This window comes from Labeo rohita, chromosome 10, assembly GCF_022985175.1.
Source record: "Labeo rohita strain BAU-BD-2019 chromosome 10, IGBB_LRoh.1.0, whole genome shotgun sequence".
NCBI lineage: Eukaryota > Metazoa > Chordata > Actinopteri > Cypriniformes > Cyprinidae > Labeo > Labeo rohita.
The window spans coordinates 10,267,944-10,292,916 of NC_066878.1; the positions used below are offsets into that span (position 1 = coordinate 10,267,944).

General features: G+C 38.5%; 1 protein-coding gene across 3 annotated transcripts in view; it reads left to right on the forward strand.

The window, feature by feature from the left end:
* Window positions 1-24,973, forward strand: part of tiam1a (TIAM Rac1 associated GEF 1a) — an 88,009-nt gene that overhangs the window by 41,915 nt on the left and 21,121 nt on the right. For all 3 annotated transcript variants that reach the window (XM_051121857.1, XM_051121858.1, XM_051121856.1), the window contains 13 exons: window positions 5,135-5,231; window positions 7,384-8,326; window positions 9,120-9,600; window positions 10,477-10,649; window positions 12,153-12,377; window positions 12,988-13,173; window positions 15,485-15,631; window positions 15,775-15,849; window positions 17,328-17,498; window positions 19,357-19,461; window positions 20,158-20,239; window positions 20,327-20,413; window positions 23,850-24,062. In XM_051121857.1, coding sequence (XP_050977814.1) covers window positions 7,394-8,326; window positions 9,120-9,600; window positions 10,477-10,649; window positions 12,153-12,377; window positions 12,988-13,173; window positions 15,485-15,631; window positions 15,775-15,849; window positions 17,328-17,498; window positions 19,357-19,461; window positions 20,158-20,239; window positions 20,327-20,413; window positions 23,850-24,062 — 2,878 coding nt within the window. In that variant the 5' untranslated portion in view covers window positions 5,135-5,231; window positions 7,384-7,393. The remainder of the gene's footprint in view (window positions 1-5,134; window positions 5,232-7,383; window positions 8,327-9,119; window positions 9,601-10,476; window positions 10,650-12,152; window positions 12,378-12,987; window positions 13,174-15,484; window positions 15,632-15,774; window positions 15,850-17,327; window positions 17,499-19,356; window positions 19,462-20,157; window positions 20,240-20,326; window positions 20,414-23,849; window positions 24,063-24,973) is intronic.

Sequence of the window (24,973 nt, forward strand, 5' to 3'; positions counted from 1 at the left end):
ATGCATTTGTGTTTGCTTCCCCCTCACTTACAGCAGTCATCACTCATTGCATTTCTTTGTCTAGTGAACATCCTTTTCACTATCTTCTTTTCCATGATAAATGACTAATGTGAGCCTCCCAGTGCTTTTTTATATTTATATTATAATATCTGAGTGAATTAAGTTTGCTGACTTAGAGTTTATTTGAGGCTGCAATTTTGCCGTAGTTGTTCTCAAGCAGGCCTGTCTGTGCTTTAATCATCTATAATGTGATAAATGGAGACATTTCAGATGATTACACTTCAGTAATAATATATTTTGTTACTCGTCGCTCCACTTTTGAATTTACTTTCAAAGAGCATTATTCGTTTCACACCCACTTATACCTTCCTACCATCTGTTCACTCAGTTTTGAGAGCTAGAGGAGGCTTACTGTGTGCTACAGATCTATAAAGTGTTTTATTAGCTTCTATATTCCTTATAAAGGTTGAGAGTTTTTTGTGTCACCTGTAGGGCTGTCTTAGTGTGAACTAGCTGGAGAAAGCTGAGGAAAAGCCAAAGCTGTGGTAACATGCTTTTTAACACTCGACTCGTGCTGGTGATCTATTCTACAGCCTCTCTTTTTCCTCAGACAAAAGAGTATCTGAGGGAGGGAGCGGGACGTTCGGTAGAGTCAGTCCGTTTCATTATCTCGTTACAATGCACACCCTCCTCACGGCCAAACATTAGCTTTACGCTCATCTGCAGAAAGGATGGGGGGGGGAGAGAGAAAACATTCATCAAAGTGGGGGACGGGAAGGAATGAAAGAGGATGTCAAAAAGAAATGTGACATATGAAAGGAGCCAAAGACCAAATGCAATGTTAAAGACACAGAAGGAAAGAAAAAAGATCATAAATGGATGACTAACATGTTGAAAGAAAAAAAGAAAGAAAGAAATGGAAAAACAACAAAAAAAACATAAAATTGAAAAAAGTGGAATAAATGGAAGATAACCAGAATAAAAAAGAAAAAATGAAAACAAGAAAAAGAAAGAAAGAAGTGGAGAAACAAACAAAGAAAGAAGTGGAGAAACAAACAAACACAATATAAAAAGTGAATGAAAAAACAAAAGAAAAATGAAAACAACAAAAAATAGATAGATAAGAATGAATGAATGGATGAAACACACACACACACACACACAGATAGATAGATAGATAGATAGATCAGAAAGAAAGAAAAGAAAGAGAAAACAAAAAAGAGAAGTGGAAAAACAAATGGAAAAAATGTAATAAATGGAAGATAACTTAAATATAGAAAGAAAGAAACAAAGCAAGAAAAAACAAAAAAGAGAAGTGGGAAAACAAAAAACGCATGGAAAAAAATTGAACAAAATGGAAGATAACCTAAATATAGATAGATAGATAGATAGATAGATAGATAGATAGATAGATAGATAGATAGATCAGAAAGAAAGAAAGAAAGAAAGAAAACAAAAAAGAGAAGTGGAAAAACACAAATGGAAAAAATTGAATAAATGGAAGATAACTTAAATATAGAAAGAAAGAAACAAACAAACAAAGAAAAAAACAAAAAAAGAGAAGTGGGAAAACAAAAAACACAAATGGAAAAAATTTTAACAAAATGGAAAATAACCTAAAGATAGATAGATAGATAGATAGATAGATAGATAGATAGATAGATAGATAGATAGATAGAAACAAAGAAACAAAGAAACAAAGAAAGACAGAACAAAAAAGAGAAGTGGAAAAAAAACTAATTGTAAAAGTGGATTAAATGGAAGATAACCAGAATAAAAAAATAGATAGATGAGAAGAAAGAAAGAAAGAAAAACAAAAAAGAAGTGGAAAAACAAAAAACACAAATGGAAAAAATTTAATATGGAAGATAACCTGAATATAGATAGATAGATAGATAGATAGATAGATAGATAGAGTAAGTGGAAGGTAAACAAGTAGAAAGAAAAAGCACCATAATATGTAATCATTAGTTTGGCATAGTTATATTGTAATGTGTTTTGTAGCAATATTCATACCAGTGTGGAGCTGAGGTGAGATCAGAGAGTGTGAGCTGGGTGTGTGTGTGCTTTAATAACGGAGCTCAGGCTAGCACATCCTTCACAGTGAGGGAAGTGAAGTGGAGGAGGTGTCCTCCTAAGTGCCTGTGATTAAAGTTTCACAGTGAGACACTGCAAAGCCCAGCAGGCTATTCCACCACCACACACCCTTCCTCCATCCTCTCCACCTGCCTCTACCCGGCAGGAGACGTCCGGCTCTAAGATAACAAAACATCTAGCGCATTCACAAACAACAACAACATACATGAGCATCTTAACCCACGTATTCAAGTTTTACATAGCGATCATACTGCGTTTGTGCTAGCATAGGGTCTATTGTCGTCACGCTGATATTTATCACACATTATTACTGCTGAATCCCAGTATCACGTAGGTGAGGAGTAGGAGGGGGGAGAGAGAGTGGGCAGCAGGTCACTCGGTTCATTCGCTGACTCACGTTTGCCGCTCTGCTTGTCGGAATCACAGTTTCTCTCATCGATTTTCACTAACCTTTCGGTTATGACTGCACTGACATTTTAACTGTAGATCCCCGCTGAGATATTCCATCTGGAGTATGTTTTCGAAGCCGAAGATTTGATATTTAATAGAATCAGATCAGATGGTAATAGATCTGTGTTTGATTAGCGCACATATGCTTTTATACCATCACAGCCCACATTATGAGGAGAAACAGACAGTGGACATTCTCTATAAGGCAAGTTGGCGGACGACTTGGGTAGATATTTCCAGTCATCTAAATGGATAATTCAACCAAAAATGAAAATTCTGTCATTACTCGTCGTTCCAAACCCGTAAGCTTTGTTCAAGGCCCAGAAAGACCTCATAAAAATAGTCCATGTGTGCGTTTAGGTACTCTACACGTCGAAGACTGCCACAGAAGAGAAGAAAATGTAAAATAAAGTTGGTATATTTGGTATTTTTTGTGCACAAAAGTATTATCATAGCTTCATAACATTAAGGTTGAACTACTGATGTCACATGGACTATTTTAACGATGTCTTTACTACCTTTCTGGGCCTTAAACGTCTCAGTTGCGTTACTGTCTATGCAGGGTCAGAAAGCTACAACGATGTTTTAGTTCCACGTTAAAAATATAAATAGAAATTTAAGATTATGAGATTAAAGTTGTAATATTTTGTAAATAAAGTCGAAATTTCAAGAATAGAGTAAAAAATATTTTGAGAATAAAGTCGAAATATTAAGTGAATAAGGTCGAAATATTTCGAAAATAAAGTAGAAATTACAAAAAGAGAATGAGAATAAAGTCAAAATATTTTGTGGATAAAGTCGAAATATTTCGACAGTAAAGTCAAAATTGTCAGAATAAAGTTGAAATGTTTCAAACGTAAAGTCAAATTTGCCAGAATTAATTTGTAGGAAATACGAGATTAAAGCTATAATATAGTATAATATAATATAATATAATAAAATATTATATAATACCATATTGTAATATAATATTTTGAGAGTATATTCCTATTGCACATGCAAATGGCCTGGATTGGGAGCTGTGTGTTATATTAAAATGACAATGACAATGACAATTTATTTCTATAGCATTAAATAACTGTGAGGAATGAAAGATTGGACACCACAGATGTTTTTTGCGAAGTAGGTGGTGAAATTTTCACAAAGAAAACAGTATAATTTAATGAAATTAATGTCTCAATTGTATTCGAAAAGATTTACATGAATACAGCGGTCTGTCCCACCACATTAAAGAGTGAGAAAGCAGATAATTGTGAGACGCTTTGTTTGTGTTTCACCATAAAACTGACAGATTTTGAAAGCTGAGACTTTTGTTTTATATTAAAAGTACCAAAAGCACAAAGCTTATTGCTATTACGAAAACTCAGATTTCGTCTAAAATATCTTAATTTGTGTTCAGAAGATGAACAAAGGTCTTACAGGTTTGGAACGACACGAGGGTGAGTAATTAATGACACAATTGTCATTTTTGGGTGAACTATTCCTTTAAAAATCATGTGGAGGACAAATCTAATGGTGGCAGTATGAAACGAGGGGGCATGGATCAGAAGGAGAAGCAGGGATATAGAAAGGAAGGCCAGAGTTGCGAAAACAAGTGAAGTACGGTGAAAAATGGGGTCAACTCTAGTTTATGTAACACTACAGCAAGGTTGACTAAACTGCAGTGCAGTACTGATGCTCTCATGTACACAAACAAACATACACACAACAGCCGCCTGTCATCCTGAGAACAGAAATCATCAGATGGGTCTCTATCTCTCACTTTATTGGCCTTAAGGTCTTGTTGACCCTTACTACAGAAGCTGGATGTGATCCAAACTCATGCACATACGTTTTCACACACAGTTTGAATCACAAACCCTCTGGCAGCGAGAAACAACACACCGGCACACAAGAACATTACAATAAAAACTAAATTTGTGTGTTTTTTATGCATGTAATCTTGTCGGCAGTGTCGCTAAGGTGGTCTGAGGTGGTTGCTTGTCAAAAGAGCCCACCTCAAGTCTTTGGATGTGCTTTGAATATGGATCCAATGTGCTGTAACCCTGAAAATTCTCTTCTTTTCCTCTATTTCTGTCTCTTGGTTACTGGAACAGTGACCGTGTCATTCTGAGGCTAATCCGTAAAGTGCACTGGAGTGTGTAGTCTGAATCTTCTCGTATTTATACCTGCTCCATTATGGAGATGAGGCTTTCTCTCTGCTCTTCTCTCTGGATTAGAAGAAATTAGGTCAGATTGGCATTGAAGAACATATAATTGGGTTCAGCTTTAAAACTTCTGCTGGGTAGCCATAATTGCAGTATTGTTGGCTTCTTAAGGAACTGAGACGAATCTTAGAAAATTCTTGCTCTTGTGCAGCAGGGAGGAGGGTGTGAAAAGTTTTGTTGTATAAGAGTTGTGCATGTTTCTGTGACCGCACCTTGGAACAGGTGAGCTGTCATGTTCTCGTATGTGTTTGGTAATCCACCCTTTGCATACTTGGAAGCCCAAAACCTTATAAACGCCTTATTTATGAACAGCTATCTGTGTATCTAGACAAAATCTTTCTGTTTCTTTGTTTAAAATGTGTGTTATGTTTCTTTTTCAGGGAAAACTGCCATAGGGCTGATCAGGGCCATGAAGGAGGTCAATAAATAAGAACATGGCTGTCTGGAAATGCATCTGATCAACTGGTTCTGCCTCAGGTACTGCTACCGATCTTATATAAATGATGTCATGTACTAGTGCAAAATTAAATTCATGCTTTTGAGGCAGCTCTAAACCTAGCAAGCTGCCTTGCAGTTCATTAGCATGTTGCTAAGTTAACAATATGATACTCTAAATTGCCTAAGAAATGAACACTTATACATATTGGGCAAAATGATGCTATTTAATTACTAATTTCAGTAACATAAATTAGATAAAAGACTGAATCAAGTATTTAAGCTTATTTAGAATAATTATTTCTCTCACCTAGCCCAGCATCTAGAATTCAGTTTTTCCCAAAGCTTATCAGAATGGGAATTAGAACAAGAACATTATGGGACTGGCTGTTATTGCTTGTGCAAACTAGGTATCATGAGCAATTACGAGGCTGGATGATTAACTTTCCTTCTGGGACAGCCTTCATCCATTAAAGTGCTGCTTATGTAAGTTTTGAAGCAGAGCAAATATCTCTCATGACTGTTCCCCTACAGATATTTTTTGTGATTTCATAAAAATATTTCTGAAACTATTCACAATGGGTTTCCATAATGAATTCCTATTTCTTTCTCAGGACTAATTTGTCTGAATTTTACCCTAATTGAACCCGTTCCAACAATTTCGAGAGGTTGTAGCTGAGATACACAAATGGTGAACTCTCTAATGGAGGTCACTGTAAGAAGTTCTCTGATGTTCCCACCACAGGGGGTTGAGAGGTTTTACATCTCACTCCTTCGCTCACTCTCTCGCTTTGTGTCTTGTGTGCGTCAGAGATATTTCTGGCATTAGGCGCTGGTCACATGCTATTCAGCTCTCACTTTTAGAGATGGTGAGACTGAATTTCTCTTTTATTCTGTTGCTTTCTCTTATTGCACTGTAAAGATTTTTAACCTTTACCCCTTATGGACCTCACTTGGAGATGCAATAACTCTTTTATGGTGTGTAGATAGCATCTTTGGAAGAATGTAGTGTCTGCTGGTCAGTCAGGTTTGAGAGCCCCAAAGGCTTGCAAATCTATCTTTGAATTGACATGTACAGACATCTCGCTAGTGATTGGCAGGTCTTCATCTGTGTAGGCAATGACGTCATATACTGAGTCAGAAGTTTACACACACCTTCGCAGAATCTGCAAAATGTTAAATCTTTTACCAAAATAAGAGGGATCATATAAAATGCATGTTATTTTTTATTTAGCACTGACCTGAATAAGATATTTCACATAAAAGACGTTTACATATAGTCCACAAGAGAAAATAGTAGTTTATAAAAATGACCCCATTCAAAAGTTTACATACAGTTGATTCTTAATGCTGTGTTGTTACCGGAATGATCCGCAGTTGTGTTTTTTATGTTTAGTGATAGTTGATGATGAGTCACTTGTTCTGAACAGTTAAACTGCCCGCTGTTCTTCAAAAAGATTCTTCAGGATCCACAAATTCTTTGTTTTTTCAGCATTTTTGTGTATTTGAACCCTTTCCAACAATGACCGTTTGATTTTGAGATCCATATTTTCACGCTGAGGACAACTGAGGGACTCATATGCAGCTATTACAGAAGGTTCAAACGCTCAGATTCTTCAGAAGCAAGAACCATGCATTAAGAGCCGGGGGGTGAAAACTTTTGAACAGAATTAAGATCTGTACATTTTTCTTATTTTGCCTAATATCTTTTTTTTTTCATTTAGTACTGCCATTTAGAAGCTACAGAAGATACTTAGAGGTTTCCCAAAAGACAAAATAAGTTAAATTTACCCTGATTTTCAAATTCCAAAAGTTTTCACTTCCCCCCCCCCCGGCTCTTAATGCATCTCAAAATCATACAGTCATACACCAAAGATTTTGTGGGACCTGAAGGATTTTTCTGAAGAACAATGGGCAGTTTAACTGTTCAGAACCAACAAAGGACTCATAAACAAAAAAAACACTGTGGATCAGCATTAGGAATCAAGCGTATGTAAACTTTTGGACAGGGTCATTTTCATGAATTTAACTATTTTCTCTGTGAACATCCTTTATGTCAAATATCCTGTTCAGACCAGTACTAAATAAAAAAAATCCTCTTATTTTGGTAAAATAGCTACATTTTGCAGATACTGCAAGGTTTATGTAAACTTTTGACTTCAACTGTATCTAACCCATGCTGTGTCTTCCACAGACGTTAAACCATGGGAAACATAGAGAGCCAAAATGGAGACCACGCCTACTACAGTGAGGGGCAGTGCCACCTCTCACGAAAGCACATGACCCGTTCACTTCGCATCTCTAACAAGCATTCTCGACGATCACGTCACGCCTCTTCCAGCAAGGCTGAACACCGCAACTCAGAGACCAGCACAAAATCCAGCAGCACCCCTTCTATCCCACAATCCCTGAGTGAAAATGGCCTGGAACCCTTCAATGGGAAGAATGCTTTGGATGGCTACAAGGGCACAATTTGGATGGACCGGAGAGCCATGACCTTGCGGCCAATGTCCTTCCATGACAACATGGGAGATCCCACCACCACGCCAGGCTCCGAAGACGGAGTGGAGATGGAGACAGTAGTGCCAGACGGTTGTGATGACGAAGGACTTTTCACAGGTGAGGACACGTACCTGCAGAGGACCAGAGATGGTCCTCGGGAGGGAGGCAGCTTCAAGAAAAAGCGCTCCAAATCTGCTGACATGTGGAGAGAGGATTCCATGGAGTTTTCCTTGTCGGATCTAAGCCAAGAGCATCTGACGAGCACAGAGGAGATTATAGAGACAAATGAGAACAAAGAAAAAGCCTTCACCAAATGTGCAGGACGCCGTCGCACCTCCAGCCCACGGACGCTCGAGTCTCACTCAGGAGAGAGAGCCAACTCTTTAGATGAACTTTGCACACAGCGGCTACCTCCTCTTCGTGGCTCCCACCATCTCTATAACGGTCACAATCCTGAGAGGATGGAAGGGGGTGTTATGAACGGTGAGATCTTGTCACCTGCGGAGGAGGACGGGAACGGATATGGAGCATACACTCTTCCTTGTCGTCGTTCTCACTGCCTGTCGGAAGGACGGTCCAATCACCAGACTACCATCTGCTCACGTATGCAGGGACGGCGTGCACAAACAACACATGTGAGTTATGAATCAGACACGTGGCTTTTCCACATCTTCTGAAAATGAAGACAGGCAGTGATTAATCTGCAGTATCTACAGACCGTTATGAATGACCGTTAGAACCTAGTAGAACCTAAGTTGAAGTAGTTGCTAAAGTGCATGACCCGAGAATTGGATGAAGAGCAATTACCTTAAGGGATTCTCTGAGAAAACTCTTTTAATTTCAAATCTCCTCTACTTTTAGCTCTAATAAAATGTGAAAGATAAAACCCTCTAGGGTCTTTAAAACCAAATTCAGATAGCTTTTAACTTTCATGTTTGTGCATATTTGATGTGATCTGAACTGTCTTTGGTTGTCAAAGAGCTTCTGACTTTGAAAGGTCTCAGGGGACACTTCAAACATTCCCTGAGTCATGTTCATGTCTTTGACAGCTACTATTTTGAGTGTTTTTGAAACATGATATTTCCCATCATCTACCTGTGAGGAACTTCAGCATTTCTGTGTTGGCAAAGGGAAGCTGCACTTTGTCCATACCATGTCTTCCTCTTTCTGTTCCTCTTTCATGCACAGGTAAACAAGTTGAGAACAAGAACAGATTAGTCTCTTTCTTTGTATGTGTTAAAAGGGGAAAGAAAGAAGAGTTGTTTAGCGGCTCAATGGAAGTTAGTTTCCGTTACAATTTTTATGAAATGTCAAACTATTGTTTGGTGTGAAGGAATTCTAGTTTGGAGGATGTTGCATATGAAGTGCTGTAACTGTAGAGGGAGTGACGTCTTTTGTCTCCATTAACCTGTTTTTGTTTGTGTGAAGGATATCACAGCCGGTGAGGGCAGCGAATATGGAGACAGCGGTATTGATGGTGGAGCTGCTGAGGTCGAGCATTCCTCACGTCGTTGCAAAGCCATGTCTGCGTCCTTCTCCGTCTACTCTACTGCTAGTGGAAGCATCTTTGCGGGAAGCGATAGCGGCAGTAGCAGCGGAGGTGGAGGAGACCGTGAACGCCAACCGGGTGGAGATCAAGGCGTATACGAGAACTTCCGTCAGGAGCTGGACTTGAACTCCAGACAGACGCGGGAATGTCTCGAGGAGGCCGGTTCGGCTGCTAGCGATGAGAGGAGCAGTGGAACGCTAAGCTCCATTTACCCCTCAGACATTATGCTGAGCACAGTGCATGGCACTGTGCGGAAGGCCGGCATGCTGGCTGTGAAGAACTTCCTGATGCACAAAAAGAACAAAAGGGTGGAGCCGGCAGCAAAAAGGAAGTGGAAACAGTACTGGGTGTCACTCAAAGGTTTGGAATAGCATATTGCTACCCTAGTCTTGCCTGTGACTTGGGACTTTTTAGGTGGATATGATGTGTATATTGTGCATCGTTTACCTCAGGGATCTTCAACCTGGCTCCTGGAGAGCTACTGTCCTGCAGACTTCTGTTCCAACTCTGGCTCAGCACACCTGCCACTTATTGTCAAGTAACCCTGAACACAGGTTTGAGCTGAAATCTGCAAGATGGTAGCTCTCCAGGAGCAACATTATAGACCCTTTGTTCGGCTGGGCAGCCTCTTACATTTGATTAAATGGGCAGTATACAACAAAGCACACTTCACTGGGTATTCTATCCCACAATGCAATGCATTTTACTTGATCTGATATTTTAAAGCTCCTTGACCCTGCACCAGTTCTAAAATATCATGCATCTGCTATTTCACATCAAGCTAATCAAACCAAACCTTAATACATTTATTTTCTCTGAGCTTTTGATTCAGGCTGCTTGATGCTTGAACCCTTGCCATGATTATTCAATCACAATCTAATGTCATGCTGTGAACCATTTCTTACAGCAATTGCTGTTGTAAAAGGTAAACAAAATTGCATCTGAGACATTACAGGTCATACTTTGTGTCAACATAACCAGGTTATCTGAAGAGTTCTCTCCAAATCCAATGCAGCTTGTTAAATTCAAATTTAACTCTGCACTTTCCAACATCCTTTAGCCAGCTCATCATCTTTTCATGACAACTCTGATTGGCACATAGTCATCCCAGTTGTGCGACATGAAAAACTTTGTCTGTGTGTCTGTAGATGAATTGAATTTTGATGTTTTTTTTTGTTTTGTTTTTTTTGTTTTTTTTTGCAATTTCTGATCTTCCTTCTCACTTTATTCTCTCAGGATGCACTCTGTTTTTCTATGAAACGGATGGACGGTCAGGGATCGACCACAACAGCATCCACAAACATGCAGTCTGGGTGGAGAACAGCATTGTTCAGGCTGTCCCAGAACATCCCAAGAAAGACTTTGTGTTTTGTCTGAGCAATGCACTGGGAGATGCCTTCCTCTTCCAAGTAAGACAATCTGAATCTCGAAAGATTAATATTAAAATGATTCCAGCTACTCCTATGAACTTGAATTCTTCATGGTAGCATTTTGAAGCTATTGGTGATTTTTTTTTCTGTCTATCGGAGTGTCTATTTACACTAAGAGCAAATAGCCTAGCTACGTGTGGTAGGGTTAGACAGCAAACAGCAGCTCCAGCGGCATAGGTAGTAAACGCGATCGATCCGAGTTCGAATCCACCTTTGCCAAACTCGTTTATCTCCCTTTTCACATTATTGGAAAGGCATTTATTTTCAATAAAATGAAGGAAATAATCAAAAAGTGGAAAATAACATGCCTCACGGGGGTTTATCGGTTAGGGTTAGGGGTAGGTTTACATAGTGTAAATATAATTTATTGCTATTTGTAAATAGCATGTTGCTAAAAATACTGCTATTTTCACTTAGTGTGAATAAAATCCATTGCTATTTGCACTTAGCGTACATAGCACCTAACTCTAAGAAAATACGCTATTTTCACTTAGTGTAAACAGCATCTCTCAGTCAAAAGTTTTTGAACAGTAAGATTTTTAGTGTTTTTTAAAGAAGTCTCGCCTGCTCGCCTGCATTTATTTGATCCAAATAGTACAATTTTGAAATATTTTTACTATTAAAAGAACTGCTTTCTATATGAATATATTTTAAAGTGTAATTTATATCTGTGATTTCAAAGCTGAATTTTTAGGGTCATTACTCCAGTCACGTGATCCTTTAGAAATTATTCTGATATTCTGATTTGCTGCTCAAAGAACACTTTTTATTGTTATTATTATATTGAAAACAGCTGAGTAGAATTTTTCAGGTTTCTTTGATGAATAGAAAGTTCGGAAGAACAGCATTTATCTGAAATAGAAATCTTTTGTAACATCATAAATGGCTTTATCATCACTTTTCATCAATTTAAGGCATCCTCGCTAAATAAAAGTATTAATTTTTATAATTTCTTGATAATAATAATAATAAAAATATATTAAAATAGAAAGCAGTTACTTTAAACAGTAAAAATATTTCACAATTTTACTGTTCTTGCTGTTGGATCAAATCAGTGCAGGCTTGTTGAGCAGAAGAGGCTTCTTTAAAAAGCATTAAAAATCATCAAAAGCATCAAAAACTTTTGACTGGTAGTGTACGTTTATGACAGCTTGAAAACAGTTGAACTGTCCCACACCAATGCTCATGGTCCACTGTTTCCATTCAAAACTGCTGAACGGTGTTTCTGAATTTCTGTGACATTTTATTCAGTGACACCTGACAGCAGCCTGCTTACCAGGTGACATTCTTAAAGGTTAACTAGTCAGGCCTGACAATCAAACTGATATGATTGTCATCTGGTTAACAGTATATATATATATATATGTATATGGAGTGCCAATTTTTAGATACTGAGCTTTACAGTTTTGCTCATTGTAGCCTGAAATGCCACTGGGCATTCTATAGTGATAAGAAATAATGTTCTGATTCACTTCTTTTTAGACGTCAGGTCAAACGGAGCTGGAAAACTGGATAACCGCCATCCACTCAGCCTGCGCCGCAGCTGTCGCCCGTCAGCACCACCGCGAGGACACGGTACGATTGCTACGCTCTGAGATCAAGAAGCTTGAACAAAAGATCGACATGGATGAGAAAATGAAGAAGATGGGCGAAATGCAGCTTTCAGCTGTCACTGATGGGAAGAAGAGGAAGACTATCCTAGATCAGGTACAGACATGCCACATATGCATTTCTTATTCTTTCATGATTTTAAATTGTGCTTATTATTGGATTGGAAAGTCAGTGTCGTCTTGAATAAGGTTAAGGATTCTGGTGAGACTCGTTTGCCACTGGTTGGACAAACTGATACTTCCACCCAAAATCATACCATTGGTTGAGCGAATTAATGACAAATACATAAAGCAAGCGTTGCCGCGGGATCTTTAACTTCACCTGTTAACACACCCAGCTAAAATTATCATTCAATAATTGTTTCATTTGTTTACCAGGACACGTCAATTATACAATTAATTGACTCACAGATTTAGTGTTTGTGGCATGCATGTCTGATGCTACTGTATATTTGTACTGTGTCTATTTAATATGTGATTTGAATGATCTTACATAAAAGATGAGTGTATGTGTATTGTGTATGTGATGTACTTGTCTGTTTGTGTGGAGGTGGGCTTACTCCTCCATGTTCTCTGAATAGACTCAGGTCATGCTGGTTTGGAGGAGGCCTGCTGACTAATGATTTATCCCAGTGTCCTCCTCCACTAAACAAAACCATATTAGCAGAAAACAGTAAGTGAACTGAAATCTTTTTCTTTTTTCTCAGATATTTCTCTGGGAGCAGAATTTGGAGCAGTTTCATATGGACTTGTTCCGATATCGCTGTTACCTGTCCAGCCTGCAGGGCGGCGAGCTTCCAAATCCAAAACGCCTACTCGCCGTTGCTTCCCGCCCCACCAAAGTGTCCATGGGTCGTCTTGGCATTTTTTCAGTATCATCCTTCCATGCCCTGGTATGAAATACACACATATACAAACCTCCACGCTTACAAAACGCTCAGTATCATTGCATTATTCCCTCTTTCTCTCCGTTTGGCACACTTCCTGCTTTTGTTCACTTTCTAAACATGTTTAGTTAATATCCAGTTTACTCCACAAGAGCCCAATGAGCTCTGAGCTGACTGCCAGCCTGTTCTTGGCCTGAGCCCTAACAGAAACTGCATAACAAAACATGCTGTCACCATCGTGTTTTTGTCATTCCTGTGGTTCAGCAGAGAACGTACAGAATGGCGTAATATGCCGCCGTAGGACTGCAACTGTCACCTCAGAAGAGTCACAGCGAGGCGTGGAAATACAACTCCCATTTAATTGCGTAACTCATTGAGTTCTTAGAAAACCAATCCAAGATTGACTGTAAAATCAGTGACGTTTTATTTAAACGAAAAAGGGAGCGATTTCCGTCAGTCGCACTCAAGCAGAAGATCAATAATTGTCTTTGTAAAAGTTCCTTTTAGCTATTTTGCCAGTTAGTTTGTGTTTTTAAAAGCTTTCTCACTAATGTCTAAATATCCTTTTCTCGTTTCTTCTCTCTAAAAATATAAAACAAGCCACTGAGTTTTGTCTTTAAACACTGTACTGCAGATGTCCCTTAAACTACTAAGGTTTTATGTCTATGGAAACCCCTTCATGTGGTTTGATTTCTAAGGAAGTCCTTTATGACTTCTGTGGCACTAATGTTTGTTATCCCAGAAATGTGAGTGTGGTTTCATGTTGGAGTGTGTGAACAGAACATCTTCACACCATGGCAGATGATATATACTGCTTCTGAGTCATCATGTCAGAATTTTTCCCATCACTGATCTTTATTTGAAACCTAAAGGCAAAAAGATGTTTTTTTGTTTTTTTTTTCCCTCTGCTTCCTGATCTTTTCTCACAGTGTCACTGAGGTTATTTGTAATCAATGAAGGATAAAACCTCTAGGCGGAATAAAGGCCTGTTCACATCAAGAGCAATAACTATAATTATATTAGCGTCCACACCAGTGTGAGCTGCAGTTATGAAAAAAAAACATTGATAAAAAAAGTGATTCCAACGATTTTGTTCTTCTGTAGACATCTTATAGAGTTAAAACAATTATTAAAACTTTACAGTTAGAGGTGGGTGATATACCAGCAGACACGATTAACAGGTAGAAATTTGTCAACTATTGTCTCTATCGGGGTTACACACTCACATGATGTTGTTGTGCTTCGTGGTCATGAAGACTTATCATTTGCATGCATTTTTTTAAATTTTGGTTTAAAACGTGATTTTAAGCTGTTGAAGCGCGATCAGCAGTGAAAGAGAATTCACTATAACTACGAACTTCCACTGCCTCGCATTTCACTCGTAGCTGAAAGATGCCGTGACTGACTCCATAACCTGCCCATAAACAAGCAGTACTGACATTAGAGAACATATTTTAACATTAAAATAAATTAAATTCAGTATTATAACAAATCAATTTATGTTATGCGAGACAAAAGGCGTTTCCATCATGCGAAACAACCGCTGTGGATGCATTCAGCTGACTGACATCTAGTCCTTTTATGTTGGTATAATGTACAGCAAAGTATCGCCTAAGTAAAGTAAAATCGGCAGCGCTGTGAACCGCTCTCACCTGTAGAGGATGCAGAAAGCCTGCGCTCTGACTGTAACTCAGCAGCTGGGTTGTTCTAGAAAAAAAAACAAAAAACAAAACAAACAAACAAAAAAAAAAACAATATTTAATACCCCAATAAAAAAATGACCCAGCACCAATAAAAATATTAAAAACAACCCAATAATATGACCCAACATTTTTAGAGTGCAGAATGCAAGTAAGTTGTTTTACCGCTTAAGAAGCTTTAAACAGTTAAATATACACACTTGTATGTGTCAAAATGCCAGCCTTTGCAAGTATCCTTTTAAACACAGTAATTTAGGTCTTAAGTGAAAGCAAACAGCTGAGAATATTTGAGTATATTGGATCCGGGCAGCTCTTAAAGTGACAGCAGTCTAATATTCCTGCTGTCATTCATGTTAATCAAACAACGGAGAGAAAATCTCTCACTGCTCTTGATTAAATCACTTTTGTAACTTTAATAAGAATGTTGTAACTTTAATAAGATGTTCTGAACAATGTGCGTGCTGCACTTTCCCATACAATTTTCGTTTGTGGTGAACTATCCCTTTAAAGATTTCCTCATAGTGACAAATGCTAAATGATTTAAAATTATCATCACATGTGCTTGAAATTGTCTCAGATGTTTATTGACTTTCTCTATGCGTATTTGTGTTGGACAGGTGGCAGCGAGGACAGATGGGGGAATTCGGAGACGTACCCAGGCCCTGTCTCGTTCCTCCAGTAAACGAAAGAGCCGTTTCTCCTCTCTGTGGGGTCTGGACACTACCTCAAAAAAGAAAACCAAAGGCAGACCCAGCATCAACCAGGTTCACATCTGCCAGACATCTGCTACATTCCATATTACATGTGTTCAATAGAATGAATCTCTGTTTATTTTTCATACAATTTGCAATAGTTATTTTGTATGTGCTGTAAGTGGTCCCAACTGAAGTTTTTGTCTTAACCTCAGGTGTTTGTAGACGGTGAAGAGTCGGTGAAGAGGAATCTCGAGCACATGTTTGAGGATGCTGGAAAAGAGACACTGGTAAGAAGGACACTAACACTTCCCAGCAAGCTTTGCATAATTAAAACTGTCAAAGAGAATGCTGTCAGAGGCAGAATGCATAAGAACCGAGATGTTAGGGCTGTGTGGAGCTCCCAGAGGGAGCTGGAAAGAGCTAGAGAGAGAGTTAAGACACCCAAGCTGGGCTGTAGGACCTCGGGGAGAAGCGGCGGGAGGCCCGGGCTCCTCTCCCACCCGGCACGTCCATTAACAGCCAGGAGAGGAGGCAGATGGTGGGTGTTTTGGGAGGGGAGCGTGTGCGTGTGTGAGTTGACTGAGTGACAGAATGTTGGAGTGTTTAATGTATTGTCTGCATGTGTTTGCCAGTATGTGAGTGTGTTTAAGTCCCTCTGACCCATTTCCCGCTCTCCCTCACCATGTGTGGGCTTGCTGTCTCTCCATGATGGGGGACCACCATCGCAGCTACTCTGCGGGCAGATTGTTGAGGGGAAAAGGGGAGGGTGCTAGGCTGTCACCCGATAGTGTGGGATAAGCTATCTGAGCCAGGCAGCATGCCGTCACTGACAGCAGGCCAGACCCGCTGACAGACCCAAGAGCCCTCGAAAGACCCACAATGAACATCGCAGCCGGTTCACGTCAGCTCATCGATCACCCGCCAGACATCTACCAGAGCCGATGTCTGAGTATTGTGTGGGGCTTGCACATAGCTGTGCTTGGATGCCAAGTTAATTAGTCTCAGATTAGATATCGTCACATTGTCTGCTGCATCGATCCAGACAGCTCTGCTTAAGTGTGATAAGGCAGAAATATAACCGGAAACTGACACCTCAGTAAATATGCATTGAGAGGTTTGTGTGATATCTTCTTGTGGTATTCACATTTTAAAATTGACCCTATTTATTGTCTTGATGCACATTTCTGTTTTTATTGTGCATGCTTAATTAGTGGAGATAAAATAAAAAAATGGTCATTGTCTTCATTGATTTTCCTGGCTATTTGGCTATTTGTTAATGTTTACCAATCAATTCAAGAAATTTCTAATGCATCCAAGCTCTATTTTGTATTTTTAGAGATAGTTTACCCAAAAATGAAAAATCTGTTAATTTCTCACCCTCATGTCTTTTTAACCCTATTATGTCCTTTGGTTTTCTTCAGAACACAAATTAAGATTTTTTTGATGAAATCTGAGAGATTTCTGACCCTGCATAGACAGGGTCTAACTACCACATTCAAGGCCCAGAAAGGTAGTAAGGACTTTGTTAAAATAGTCCATGTGACATCAGTGGTTCAACGTAATTTATGAAGCTACGAGAATCTTTTTGTGTGCAAAGAAAACCATTTTTGGGTGAACTATCCCTTTAAGAACACACAATATGTCAGCAGTCATATCATTATCCAATATCAGAGCAAAATAGGCCATAAAACAGTAAAATATAAGTATAAAAATGTTAAATATAATCCCACTGCTAAATAGTTATTTTCTTTATTTGTTTTAACAGAAGGACGAAGAGGGTTTGGTGAAAAGTCTCGCCCAACAGAAGACGGACAGTGAAGTTTGGGTACCCGACTATCTCACACCCTCCTGGGTCTGTTTACCTGATGATCGGCCTGTGTTGGCTATCATACAGCCGGGTGAAACGACCATGGAGGCCCTTGAGGCACTGTGCAGGGTAAATGTACTTGCAAACAAAACTATTCAAATCGCATACATTTCCATGTGACTATTTGAATCCTTTCAAACTCAAGTTTCCGGAGGCAGATAACTAGATTCAGTGTCCTGTTTATTTCTCATATTGTCCATGTAATGTCACACCAAACTACATTGTTGTGACAAGATTAGCATAATATGGCCACACCCGCTTGAACTTCCCCTCTAAAACATAACAGAAAATTATGTTTCCTCACGGAAATATGTATCAGTTCACTATATAATGGTCATCTGAAACCTAATGACTGGTGGTTGTTTGTCGCCTTGCATATGCCGTCCTGAGGCGTTACCTCACGTTAGCCACAGATGTGCCATGTGTTTCTTTAGCAAAAACTAGATCCTAGTTTCACAATACCGTCATCTTGCAGCCCACTAGCAACAATGAACTGGAAATTTAACACCTGAAACACACTTTGATATTATAAAAGCAGAGTAATCTTATGATTTGTCCAGGGTAACTTATCTCCTGAAAACATGAAACTCACCCTCCCATCCTTTAAGGTTGGAGTTGTTGAGAAAGTGCTAGAACTTTCCATTTCCCAGGGCTAATCCACTTCTAAAGTGTCAGTAGATTATTTTTTTCTTGCGGTTATCTTCCTGTTATCATTCTGCTGTAGTAGCTCTCTGCCTCTTTCCTTGTCCGTTCTCAGCTGCTATCTCCGCAGGGTGTTTTAAAATGCTCTTATCCACAGTTCTCGTAAATAAGTCCTCAAGCATTTGTGTAGAGAACACACACATCACATCCTGTTCACACTTGAATGCCAGTGCAGCAATCACACTGTAGTTACTCTGTCCAGTGTTAAAATTTATGAGTCATCTACATGCATCTTTTTAGACTGTCTGTAACAGGATAGAATGGAACATAAAGAATTATAAATAAATAATTGTCCTGCAAAGTGGCTACAGCAAATCCCAGAAATGGTTTTCTGTCAAGTCTTGAAATAAAATATTAACCAGTTCACACTGGCAAACTCTTAGCATTTTAAGACGGGCGTAAATAACTTCAACAGATTAAATGCAGAGGTTTATTGCTGAATGTAAATAGTTTCTCAGTATTTATTTAGACTTACTTATTTATTAATATTTTCTGTATACAGCTTTGTTAATGTACTTTATCCAGATTGGTCAACTGCAGCAATCTGTAGTACAGGTTGTACTAATGAGTACAAAACATGACTGTAAACTGGAACTGGGGGTGAAAACTTTTGGAATTGAAGATCAGGGTAAGTTTGACTTATTTTGTCTTGTGGGAAGCATGTAAGTATCTTTTATAGCTTCTGAAGGGCAGTGATACATGAAAAAAAATTATATTTAGGCAAAATAAGAAAAATGTAGACATCTTAATTCTGTTCAAAAGTTTTCGCCCCCCTGCTCTTAATGCATGGTTTTTCCTTCTGAAGCATTAGTGAGCACTTGAACCTTCTGTAATACTTGCATATGAGTCCCTCAATTGTCCTCATTGTGAAAAGATGGATCTCAAAATCATACAGTCATTGTTGGAAAGGGTTCAAATACATAAAAATGTATTTACACACACACACACACACACAAAAACACAGCTGTGGATCATTCATGTAACAACACAGTATTAAGAATCAAGTGTATGTAAACTTTTGAATGGGTTCATTTTTACAAATGTATAAATTATTTATTTTCTCTTGTGGACTATATGGAAACATATTTTATTCAGGTCAGTACTAAATAAAAAATAACATGCATTTTGTATGATCCCTACAAGGTGTATGTAAACTTTTGACCACAACTGTGAATGTATTGTTTTTATTTATTTACCTATTTATATATTTATTCATATTTTACAGGCTCACAGACTGGAACTTTCTAAGCACTACATAAGGCTAAAGTTCCTTGTCGACAATCAAGTGCAATTGTATGTCCCCAAGCCTGAGGAGGACCTCTGTGACCTGGTGAGTCCAACAAAAAGAGCCTGTCAGCGGCTGCACGTGTCCTGGACAGCTAAGAGCGTTTAGCGGTCACAGACGCAGCGTGGGGTGAATTTATTAGACTGTGATGGCCTCTGCAATGTGCCGCAGAAAGTATAAAAGTTTTGAGCTCTGACTGCGACATAGGTTAAAGCGAGTCTAAACTCTCCGACAGTGTTGAGGAGAGGCTGCTGCATATGTTATGAATTATGTAGAAGATGCATGTACTGCATAATGTACTCTGAATAGTTCTTCTATCCCCGTAGCTGTGTGTGTATGTGTGTGTGTTTGTGTCGTCTGGGGAAAACCACCTCTGCAACGACTATGCAACCTCAAAAGCTAATTTACTTTGCTGGGTTTTTTTCATGGTCGTTCTTCTAAGATGACAGAGAGTCTTTGTGTTTTCCATGTCTCCTCTCATCTTTTCTCTTTCTGTCTGTAGAGACTTGACTTTCTCTAACTTTTACTCTCCCCGAAATGATCAAAGCCCTAGTTTTGTTTCTGGCTCTCTTGAGAACGAGCTGATTTTTATTTAGCGTATATATCCACGCCATAAATTTTAGCAGACTAAGACATTCTCCATGATGTATGTTAGCTCTTTCTGAAGTCATACTGTAAATGAACTGTACATCCGTGGAGTGCAATCAATGTAAGTCTCTCTCTCTCGCTTCCTTTGTTCAGCTCTACAAAGAAATCGAAATTTGTGCCAAGACAACCAAAGTCATACAGTTTGACAGAGACGAGTCCTGTGCCATAGGCTACGGTAACAATGCTGTTCAGTTTATATCTGATTTATTCCTGTTCATTGTTTCTTTTTTCAGTTATTTATGTCTCTTTCTCTCTTCTCCAGGTTTCTCAGTGGCGGTAGTAGAGGAGGACGGAGGCCAGCAGCTTCATATCACCGATGTGAAAGCCGGAGGTCTGGCATTCGCCAAAGGTGTGTGATGGAACTCAGCAGATAGCAGTTTTTCATTACAGCCGAACTATTAACAATGTTAGGGAAGATACTTTGAAACTGTAGCTTGTCATAATGTAAAGCCACATAATTTAAAGTCAAACTACTTTTGAAAAAATGAAATTATTAGGGCATGTTTACACATCATTGATATACTAAAAATGAAAACTCTGGCTAAGTGAAAGTGCCGTTTTCATTTCAAAATGCATTTTAAAATCTGTCCACACTAGCATTTCAAGCATTTTCCAAAAGTTTCTCATCCACGCTGAAACATTGTACTTTGTCACGCCGCCACGGACACGGCCTTTAGTAAAAACTCAAGATCTTGGCAATTTAACATCACAAAGGCCTTTAGAGTAGACTGACCAAATGTTAATGTTAATGTCTTTAAATCTCTATGAGGAGTTCGTTAGAGCGAAAAACATCACTTCCTGTTGCCAGCAGGTTGCGCTATGACTATAACTGAATATGGTCATGAGCATGTGTTTAGGACAGGACTCTTTTAAACATGTCTAAATTATAACAACTTCCTTTTTCATGGCAAAACATCAATTTTTTGTCAGTCCGCCACGGATGCACCCTTAAACAAAAACTAAAGATTTTCACAATTTAACATCACAAAGGGCTTTAGATTACACAGACCAAATTTGGTGTTAATCTGTTTAAATCTCTAGGAGGTGTTTGTTTAAAAACAACGCCTGAAATGGCAAAAACCGCACAAAACATGCTGAGAAAATTCAAATTAACAGACTTCCTGTTGGGCTTCGGACTTCGTACCCGGGGGTTCTTTTGTAGATATTGGTGTGTTACATGTGTCTTGAATTTTGTACATGTATGTGAAACAGCTCGAGGGGACACTTTGTTAAAATTTTATAGGTGGCGCTATCGAGCCATTTTGCCACACCCACTTCTGAAACCCATATCAGATGTAAATATTCACCACTTTCGACAAGTGTGCAGGGTCATGAGTTTTCGAGCATGTTTAGACCCTCAAAAATGTGATTCATTTTGGAGAAGAAAAAGAATCTGAGCAATTCCAATAGTGTTCTCGCACCATCGGTGCTCAGGCCCTAATAAACATAGATATCTGTTGGTACAATATACGTCACACGACTAAACATGCATCATTGTTTTCAAAAGCCTATGTTTTCACAGTCCACACTACAATGCAAAAACATTTTCAAATTTGGAGAACGTTTTCAGTTTTCCTTGACAGAAACGCCATTTCAGTGTGAACTAAAGGCCAAAACAGAAAGGAAAAGATGTTTTTAAACAAAAACACAGTCTGCAGTCAGATAACAATTTGTGAAAGCATGCTTGCATTTTTGCAGTTTACACAAAGACCGTAACGGTAAAGTTTTCAAAAGTTTGTGTTTTCAGGTCCCCAAAAGTGCTGTTGTCATATAAATCAATGGCCAAAGCACAGCTGTAAATGGTGTTGTGTAAATGCCTCACAAAAATTTCCTAGATTACTTTACAGCCCCTATTTGGCAGATCTTCCAGCTCCAAATCAAAACCTTATGCCTCACCTGCAGTAGTCTGTAAAACCGCTGAGAAATTAACAAGGGAATATGCGGGAAGCTAAGCGACGAGGACTGACCCAAATCTCCACCGGACTGGAGGAAAATCATTTAAAAAGCTTTCACATGAGCACAGGATTACCAAGAGGAGCAAATTAAAACCATTACGCGCTGCCAGTGATATCTGTGCCAAGCGAGTGCGTTCATTAAGAGCAGCCTTCAGAATGGTTTCAAATACTCTCTGTTCCAGTAAGTCCACTTATTGGTTGTCATAGTATTTTAATTAGCGGCGCTTGCTAAGATAAGCATCGCTATTATTATTTTATGGGGTTTGCATTTACGTCACAATTTGGTCAGTTACCTGGATGCGTAGCCATATTGGCAATACTCAGATGTAAACAACAGCATGGATTGCACGGTTAATGTACTACTGAATATGTTGTTCTGCTAATTAATGCTGTCTAAACCACAGAAAAATGTGTGGAAGCTGCTAAATCATATAGAGAAGAACTAAGTAAGCAGGAAAGGGCGCAATATTTTGACAAACTAAAGTTAATAGGTGGTAAAGATACATACGAGCAGTATTAATTAAGACATTTGGTTAATATTTCACCTACCTGACTGGAAACGATAAGAACAAACACGAATGTTGTCAAGATTCTTGCCCTGGAAATCCTGGTTCAGTTTGGCCACAGACACCTTTGTTCCTCAGTTTTTTGCACTCTTCTCCTTTATTTGTTATAACTTTTGGCAGTCTATAATACTCCAAATGCTTTTCCTGGTCTGACCAATTAGTACAGCCCAAAATATGACAATAATTGACCATTTTAAGCAGCAGTAATCAGCAAAATATGCAAGTTTCATTCGATTCTGTGGCATTTTTTACGCTCAGTGCTGCCAATATGGCCGATTGATGACGCGTCGTGAAAACACTATTATTGCTCATACTAAGGGTCAGGGATTTATGCTAAACCCCAAAAGTATTGAACTTAAATGTGCTACAAAAACCCATTTAAATCAGCCTAATGCAGGTCTTCCAGCTTGACCAGGTTTGTTTCAATATCATTAGTAATTCTACCCAAAAGGCTTTGCAAAAGTGGCAGTGTACAAGAAAAGGCTTGTCTGGATGAATAGCTAAGGCAGATGGATACAAACCCAAGTGGACATTTCGGGAGGGAATTGTTTTTGGGTGGAGGAAAACATGCCCCCAACAAAGCATTGGCTCATTAAGACCATGTGCTGTCCAAACTGAACGAAGCGAGTTTGTGTGAAATACACACGGACACAATTTGCTGGAGGTAATACTCAAATTCAGGACAGTTTGGACGCACAGCACTGGGGGCGCTTGTTGATGACATCACCCCAACATTCATCATCACTTCATCGCCGGGGGGCAGAGCCGAGCCATCCAATAAAAAAGCTTTATCACAGCTGACATTTCGCTTCATGTAAAACTGGGTCACACTTCAGGCAGTATGTGCATGCATGCATGTGTGTAAACCCAGCATTCATAAAAACTCAGGAACAGAGGGAAAAATTCAGTTCCTGCAGGAACACAGGCATCAATAATCAATTAAACCTGCAGTCCCGCCTAATGAGCGTTAACTGAGCTTTTGGAAGCTAATTGAGCAGCTGATGTGTTGGTAATTGATAATTAAGAGAGGGAGTCAGGTGGTTGGGGGAGGAGCAGATGAGCTTCTTTCTTTGTTCTCATCCTGTATGTACAACAAATGTACTTTAAAACATTTGAATAGTAAGGAAATCATAATTTCTTACTGTGGTTGTCTAAATAATTAACCCCTGACAACATAAAGTGTTATACTTTTGTAAGAAAACAAGATCTTTAAATGTTTAAAGAGAAACTTATGAACTTATGTCTGTTGACTGTGTGTGTTCAGGTTTGCGAGCAGGTGATGAGATTCTGAAATTGAACAGTAAGCCGGCGAGTGCTTTGGAGCTGGCTGATATGCAGGCTGCGTTTTCTTTGCCCTCTCTCACCCTGACTGTCAGCACGCTGCCCGCTACCGATCCGCACCAGCTGTGCCAGATGCCTCCCCGCCGATCGGATGGGGTGCAGGACCTTTGCACTGACATCTTCTCCCAAAGTCAGGGTAAAATTAATCACCACAGTCTTCTTTTTTCATATATTTGCATATTTTATTGTCTTTATTACTTTTATTTGGGGTCGCTAGTAGAAGAGCGATTACTCCACCTGTTAAATCATTTTGTTTCATAGTTTGAAATTGAGAAATCCTAAAAATCAGTGCTAGAAGTTGACTGTACATCAAAATACAGTACTACAAGAGATGCACTACAATTTAAAAGTCTCTGGGACAGTGAGATTATTTTGAAAGAAGTCTAATTATGCTGGATTTATTATTAATGATTGTGGAAAAGCTGAATTTTCAGCAGCCATTACTACAATCTTCAGTGCAGTGCTTTTTTTTTGTTAAATAAATGATTTGATATTACAGTTTTTGCAAACATTTTGAATACATTATTTTTAAATGTATATTTTTCATTTTAATTTTAGTTAATGTTTTATTAAATTGCTTGTGTTTTGTCATTTTTTAAAGTTGTTTTTTTTTGTTTGTTTTTTTAAATGTCTGTCGTTTGTATTAAGTTTTAATTCATGTTGCTTTAGTTATTATAGTTATTTTATTTCATTTGAGTTTATTTTATTTTATTGGACACAAATCATTTTAATATGCTGATTTGGTGCTCAACATTTCTTGAAAACAATCGTTCTGCTTAATATTTTTGTGGAAACGGTGATGTTTTATTTTTCTTCGGGAATATTTGATCAGTAGAAAGTTTGAGAGAATTGCATTTAAATAGAAAAAACTAAAATAGAAATCATTTGTAATATTAAAAATGTCTTTACTGTCAGTTTTGATCAATTTAATGCTACCTTACTAAATATGTTTTAATTATATTATTATTAAAACATTTTTTTTTATTATTATTTTTTTTATTATATTATATTATGTTATGTTATGTTATGTTATGTTATGTTATGTTA